The sequence below is a fragment of the Dendrobates tinctorius genome, unplaced genomic scaffold (assembly GCF_039654945.1).
Source record: "Dendrobates tinctorius isolate UK_male_01 unplaced genomic scaffold, ASM3965494v1 ptg000152l, whole genome shotgun sequence".
Taxonomy (NCBI): domain Eukaryota; kingdom Metazoa; phylum Chordata; class Amphibia; order Anura; family Dendrobatidae; genus Dendrobates; species Dendrobates tinctorius.
The window spans coordinates 3379087-3386826 of NW_027361819.1; the positions used below are offsets into that span (position 1 = coordinate 3379087).

At 50.0% G+C, this 7740-nt stretch overlaps 1 protein-coding gene across 1 annotated transcript; it reads left to right on the plus strand.

Moving 5' to 3' along the window:
• Positions 1-413: 413 nt before the first annotated feature.
• LOC141050766 (nucleoside diphosphate kinase A2-like) lies at positions 414-5669 on the plus strand. Its single transcript, XM_073547409.1, has 5 exons — positions 414-561; positions 791-923; positions 2453-2554; positions 2780-2892; positions 5402-5669. Exons 2-5 carry the CDS (start codon positions 792-794, stop codon positions 5520-5522), a joined length of 468 nt encoding a protein of 155 aa, XP_073403510.1. The 5' UTR covers positions 414-561; position 791; the 3' UTR covers positions 5523-5669.
• The last annotated feature ends 2071 nt before the right edge of the window (positions 5670-7740 follow it).

Sequence of the window (7740 nt, forward strand, 5' to 3'; positions counted from 1 at the left end):
ATACGCAAAAAAAAAAGTTATAGCTCCTGGAAGAAGGAAAAATCGAAAGCGGTGAGCGAGGAGACCGACGGGGCCGCGTGTCATGAGACCTGATGGCCATAACAAGGTCACGGCCACGATGGTGTCCTAGCATTGCGCTCATGTGACGCCATGTAACGCCAGCCGGAGTGCGGCCATTAGGCAAGAAAATCACCGGTGACCACTGTGTTTCCAGGAAGATTTATTAACAGTGAAGTTTAGTGAGTGACATTCCCTCCACACTGGTGACCACTGCTCAGGCCCTCAGCCCTCTGTGACCTGGTTACTATGGACTGGAGCTCACTTGGGACCAGCATGCACCGCGCACCCACACAACGCGCATATTTAAATATAACGGCCAATAGCGCCGATCCTTCTAGCTCACCAATCAGATTCTTCGTCACACGCGGACGGCTCGTGCCGCCGGCCTGCCCACGCGTCTGCCAATCGGGAGCCGGATGGGCCGGTGACGTCACCGCTAGTATAAATAAAGCCGGAACGAGCAGCACGCTCTTCTTTCGCGTCCGCTCTCCTCCGGTGAAGGTGAGTGTAGCGCGCCCTGTGCCTGATGGGTGTGGTAGTCTGCGGCTGGACCAGCTTCACCGCCTTCCTTTTATTCTCTGTGTGGTGTGATCTCAGGGCTGCGCTGCTGGGACTTGTAGTTCTCCAGCTTGCAGTCACTCTCTCTCCAGGCTCTGCTGTGCGTCGCTGTTGTCCTCTGGTGTCAGCCGCCATTCTCTTACTGTTATCCTCTCACTTTTTTTCCTGTCAGTATGGCGGCCAGCAACAAGGAGCAGACCTTCATCGCCGTCAAGCCTGATGGCGTCCAGCGAGGCCTGGTGGGCGATATCATCAAGCGCTTCGAGAATAAAGGCTTCCAGCTGGCGGCCATGAAGATGCAGAAGGTGAGCGGCCGTGGTCCATGTGTGGCTGTGGTGGACGTGGTCCATGTGTGGCTGTGGTCCAGGTGCGGCTGTGGTGGACGTGGTCTGTGTGGTGGGCGGGGTGTGTGTGCGGCTGTGGTGGGCGGGGTGTGTGTGCGGCTGTGGTGGGCGGGGTGTGTGTGCGGCTGTGGTGGGCGGGGTGTGTGTGCGGCTGTGGTGGGCGGGGTGTGTGTGCGGCTGTGGTGGGCGGGGTGTGTGTGCGGCTGTGGTGGGCGGGGTGTGTGTGCGGCGTGGATGTGGTTCATGTGCGGCTGTAGTGGATGGGGTGTGTGCGGCGTGGATGTGGTTCATGTGCGGCTGTAGTGGATGTGGTTTGTGTGCAGAGTGGACGTGGTCTGTGTGCGGTGGCTGTGGTTCGTGTATGCGGCTGTAGTGGACTTGGTCTGTGTGCAGAGTTGATGTGGTCTGTGTGCAGTGGCTGTGGTTCGTGTATGCGGCTGTAGTGGACTTGGTCTGTGTGCAGAGTTGATGTGGTCTGTGTGCGGTGGCTGTGGTTCGTGTATGCGGCTGTAGTGGACTTGGTCTGTGTGCAGAGTGGATGTGGTTCTTGTGCGACTGTAGTGGACGTGGTTTGTGTGCAGCGGCTGTAGTGGATGTGGTTTGTGTGCGGCTGTGGTCTGTGTATGCGGCTGTAGTGGACTTGGTCTGTGTGCAGAGTGGATGTGGTTCGTGTGCGGTGGCTGTGGTTCTTGTGCGACTGTAGTGGACGTGGTCTGTGTGCAGAGTGGATGTGGTTCGTGTGCGGTGGATGTGGTTTGTGTGCGGCTGTAGTGGATGTGGTCTGTGTATGCGGCTGTAGTGGACTTGGTCTGTGTGCAGAATGGATGTGGTTCATGTGCGGTGGCTGTGGTTTGTGTGTGGCTGTAGTGGATGTGGTCTGTGTGCAGAGTGGCTGTGGTTCATGTGCGGTGGATGTGGTCTGTGTGCAGAGTGGATGTGGTCTGTGTGCGGTGGCTGTGGTTCATATGCGGTGGATGTGGTTTGTGTGCGGCTGTGGTCTGTGTATGTGGCTGTAGTGGACGTGGTCTGTGTGCAGAGTGGATGTGGTCCATGTGCGTTGGCTGTGGTTCGTGTATGCGGCTGTAGTGGATGTGGTCCATGTGCCGTGGCTGTGGTTTGTGTGCAGCGGGGCGGCTGCCGTCCTGTGCATATCCCGTCCCTTCTCCTCTTTCTGCTCCTGTCCGGTGGTCTCCTGAGGGGGGCCTCCCTTCTCCTCTCCATTCCGATCTGATATCTGACCCTGGCAATAATCTGCATTATTCCTAATCCCGCAGCGCCTGCTTTGCTGTAATCTGTTCACTGGTGCCTCCGCGACCTTGTGTTGTGTTGTGGGTGCAGGCGATGGCTCCGGGGCTTCTGGGGTTTGGCATCTCCTTGCATTAACCCTTTGTGGATCCTCTGTGTAATATACATATCCACCCATCCCTGGGGGAAGAATTTGCCTCAATAATTGAGCTGCAGTTTTTCACATGGGTTTTATTTCCTTCTAGCCCTCCAAAGAGCTTCTGCAGCAGCACTACATCGACCTGAAAGATCGCCCCTTCTACAACGGACTGGTGGAATACATGAACTCTGGGCCTGTGGTCGCCATGGTCAGTGAGGGTTAATGATTGTCTACAGAGGGGATAGAAATGTCCCATACCGGACATCGGCCCCCCGCAGCGAGCTGTCAGTGTTATGGGCGTCCCCTGCACATCTTCTGTGCTGAGACTTTTTCAGGTCGGCTCCTCCTGTGCAGGGTCACTGCTGGATAAAGGAAGGGAAAACTCCATAAATAAGTGCTGAAGTTTCTGGTAATAATCGCTCTTATCTTACAGGTCTGGGAAGGGTTAAATGTGGTAAAGACCGGCCGTGTCATGCTGGGAGAGACCAACCCTGCCGACTCCAAGCCTGGCACCATCAGGGGAGACTACGCCATCCAGGTTGGCAGGTGAGCAGCTGACGTGACGGCCCGGCCGCCTCATGCGCTCCCACCCTATAATGGGACTTTCTGCTCCCCCCTGTCTGTTATGTGACTCAGGATCTCTGCTGTCAGTGTGGGATTGTTCATCACTGGTTACTATTGTTTTCAGACTCTATTATAATTTTATTTTGTTTTTTTTTTTTGTCTGGTTTGTTCCTGTTCAAAATGCTGCGTGGGCACTTTTTTGCCAAAAAATAAATCACCATGAAATCTTAAAATGACACTCTAAATATACACTGTTCCAAATTATTGTGCAAAAAATATTTCCTCCTATTTTCTCTAAATTGCCTCTATGAATTGCAGTCATTATTTTCCCATTATCTAATATTCTAGTATGACTGCGATGTTTTTGAACAAACTGCCTATGGAAACTATTTTTACAAATAAGAAACACTCAAAATGCATGTTCCAAATTATTATGCACAGCAGAGTTTTCAACCTTTTTATTTTGAACAAAAAATGGTCAATTGTGAAATTATCAGCTTATTACAGAATGAAATCCAACAGTTTTCAAGTCAAACCTTTCTTCTCGGTGATGTTACATTTGCACATAGGACCCTTGTTGGAAAGAAGCTTCTGAACTCTCTCGTCCATTGGATTTGTCAGTTTTTGGATGGTTTGTGCTTCAATTGTTTTGCCTGTGGACAGAATCCCCTCCCAGAGCTGATAGACGCTCCTTGTGGTGATGCTCCAGAGGTTCTCAATGGGGTTGAGGTCCGGGGAAGATGGTGGCCACACCATAAGTTTGTCCTCTTTTATGCCCATAGCAGCCAGAGATGCAGATGTGTTATTTGCAGCAGGAGACGGTGCATTATCAGGCATGAAAATGATCTTGCTGCGGAAAGCACGGTTCTTCCTCTTGAACCATGGCGGGAAGTGCTGTTTTAGAAACTCCACATAGATTATGGAGTTCATCTTTACCCCTTCAGGGATCCTAAAGGGGCCGACAATCTCTCTCCCCATGATTCCAGCCCAAAACATTACTCCACCTCCTCCTTGTTGGCGCCTTAGCCGTGTTTTCATGGGGTGTCCATCAACCAGCCATCCTCCACTCCATCCATCTGGACCATGGAGCGTTGCACGGCACTCATCGGTCTTCATGTCTCGTTTGGCCACTGGAGCCGTTTCTGCTTGTGTGCAGTGGATAGAGGTGGTGGACAGGATGGCTTACGCGCAGCTGCAAACCTCTGAAGGACCCTGCATCTTGTTGTTCGGGGGACGTTGGAGGCACCAGCAGCTTCAAAAACTTGTCTGCTGCTATGACAAGGCATTTTGGCAGCTGCTCTTTTAACCTGACGCAATTGCCTGTTGGAAAGAGTCCTCAATTTTTCCTTATCAGCCGCACACGTGTGTTAGGAATCAGTTACATACTTCTTGATTGTGCGATGATCACGATGAAGTGTCTTGGCAATGTTGGTTGTAGTCATGCCTTGACCTAAATACTCCACAATTTGTGGCTTCTCAGCAGCCGACACATCCTTTTTCTTTCCCATTTTGGCAAAAAATGTCAGCTGCTTAATAATGTAGAACAGCCTTCTTCAGTAGTCTTGCCTTTCTTTGGACACACCGGCCAAACTAATCTGCACAGGTCTCTGCAATTGCTATCAGTGATATAAAGAGCCCTGACACACATCACCAGCAATGAGTGTAAATGACAAAAAAATCCTAACCTTATCACTCAAACTCTTTTTGCATAATTTGGAACACAGTTTAGAATCATCACAAATGGGCTGACATGTTCTCAATCACTGATAGCTGGGATCTTATAGGGTGATCTCTTTTGACTGAGGTGATACTGTACTATGGAGACCCCCCTCTAATCTATGCTGACCATTGGGTAATTGAACAGAGCTGCACGGTGGCCGCTGACATTAGTGAGGACACCCCCCTCTTGTAGGACAGGCTGGGGGTTATCCTCTGTCACTGGTTTGCAGTTCTGCTGGGTCTGTAGATTTACACTTGCTGTGTTGTGCCCCCTACAGACCAAAGCATGAATTGCATGTTCTAGCTGGTTTTCCTCTGTCGTTGACCACTTGTAGTCCATGAGGTGCTGAATATAAAGGAAATGATGTAGTAAGACAATCGCTTACAGGGCAATTCCTCCTCTAGGATCACAGCGTCTCCTATAATCTGCCTGATATGGCAGTGACTTTCTGGGGTCACTATAATCCCAGAGGTTGCAGAGCTGGATGAGTGGAGACTGATAATCCACAGTGGGATGCGAGCTGTTGCCGCAGATTAACCTTCTGTTAACGGTGGATCCAGGGCATAGATTACAGTAATGCCGGCCATGGAGCGTGGCCAGTGCACAGTGTTGTCCCAGCTCTTATGTAACATGTCCTACTGCAGTCACAGCCAGAGCTGCAACCACATTGCTGCTGGTTATACAGTGTGCTGCATTGGGGAAAAGTTAGTTTAGGCCAGGGTGCGAGGACAATTATGTAACATCCTGCTGACTGTTTCCTCTTTCCTCCAGGAACATCATCCATGGCAGTGACTCTGTGGATAGTGCCAAGAAGGAAATTGCCTTGTGGTTTAAGCCAGAGGAGCTGGTTAAATACCAGAACTATGCCTACAAGTTGGTGTATGAGAACTGAGCGCCCTCCGTCCTGCTCCACATCATATTCCGTTACTGCTCCGCAATACAAGTATTACAACCTGAAGGCCTCGTCCTGTGAGAACCGCTGCAGAGCTGACCGGGACCAATGTCATATTGTAATAAACCTTCAACTTGGTTTGCACAATCTGATCTGTGGTTTATATTGTGGATAATGGTGTAGGGCAGAGCCTGAGAGACTAGGCGAGGGGTCTCACTGTGGCCGCAGGTGGAGCAGCATGTAGAGCCATGGCAGATGTGGATGTCCAATCAATACTAATCCTGAGTTACATCCTGTATTATACCCCAGAGCTGCACTCACTATTCTGCTGGTGTAGTCACTGTGTACATACATTACTGATCCTGAGTTACATCCTGTATTATCCTCCAGAGCTGCACTCACTATTCTGCTGGTGCAGTCACTGTGTACATACATTATATTACTGATCCTGAGTTACATCCTGCATTATACCCCAGAGCTGCACTCACTAGTCTGGTGGAGTGACTATTACCAGCCACCATTGTGAGCTTTGTACAGAGCACAGGTGTGGATCACAGTCTGGCTCCCATTTATTCTGACGCCATGTGCTGCCCTCTTGTGTCACATGCTGCGGGTTGGGCGCACACTCGGCACATTCTTCCTGTGAGTCACTGGTGGAGGCCTCTGCTTGTGCTGACAGCTGTCACTTGTCTGTTGCGGTATGTCACATGCATGGTGGATCTGACTTTGGCTGTGTGATCAGGCGCAGATAATTTCTCCTTTAGGTTAAGTTCACACGTAGCGGAATTCCTGCAGAAGTTACCGTGAGAACTCTGGAATTCCATTCCGCAGGAAAATCACACTTTAAATTCCTGCGATTTTCCCGTGGAAAAACTAGTGTTTTCCAAACGATCTGTAGAATCGCTTGGAGAACTGTGACAGGTTGGTCACACTCATCAAACATAGTGTTTGACGAGTGACCAACGTTTTACTATTGAGGCTGCCTATGCGGCATCTGTAGTAAAATCTAATGTTAAATAAAAAATCGGGTTATATTCACCTTCCGGTGTCCTGCGCAGTGTTCCCAGGGCTCTGCAGGTCCCGTTCCCAGTGATGCATTGCGCCAATGACCTTTGATGTCGCGGTCTCGCGAGACAGCGACATTGGCAAAGGTCATTGCAATGCATTACTGGGAACGGGAGCTGCCGTGTGTATCGCTGAAGCCTGGGGATGCTGAGCGGGACATCAGAAGGTGAATAAACTTTTTTTTTTTTTTTTTTTTTTTTTTTTTTTTTTTTTTTACAGGGATATGGTGCTCGGAGGACAGTCTCCTCTCCTCCGGACCGTGGGTACCATCCACAAATGTTCTGCTTACTTTTCGCATGGTGTGCACAGTCACATGCGGAAAGTAAGCAGAACAATGCCTTCCTATGTGGGCGGAATCGCCGCGATTCCGCAAAATGAGCATGCTGTGACTCTCTGCAATGCGATGCCGCCGTGGGAAAATGCACAGCATTGTGGAATCCCATAGGATTGCATGGGATGCTGTTTTATGCGGTAGAAACAGTTGTGAAAATGTGAATGCAGCCTTACTGTTCACCCATCTACTCCTGTGAGCACAGGCTCTGTTCAGGCTGAGCCTGCTGATTCATGAATATAATATCTACAGTAAAGACTGACACACAAGGAACAAACAGGGAGGTGTTGACTTTGGAGAGAGGCTCAGTGCTGCCTCCTACTGACAGAAGATGAGCGAAGGAGAAATGACAACTTTCCACAAACTTATCTGTCCATAGTAAAAAAAATTTTCACTAGTGCCAACATATTCTGCAGCGCTGTACATTAGAGGGGACTTGTACAGACAATAAAAGACATAACAATTACAGAACAGATACGAGGAGGAGTGAGGCTCCTGCTGCTCGCCAGCTACAATCTGCAGAAATAGGGGGGAGGACATGAGAGGTGGATGACAATCACTCTCAGGCTGTGTGCCCATGATGCGATTTTTTTTTAAGTGTCTTTGCTAAAAAAAACTCGTACAGAACGCCCCCCCCCCCCCCCCCCCTCCATGCATTCCTATGGCATTCCGCACATACTGTGCTAATGCTGCGCTTTTTTTCCACGGTGGAATCGCATTGCGGGAAAAAAACGCAGCATGCTCATTGTTTTTGCGGAATTGCAAAGAATTGCCGCGATTCCGTACCCATAGGAATGCATGAGAACCGCTTGCAGGAAGTTA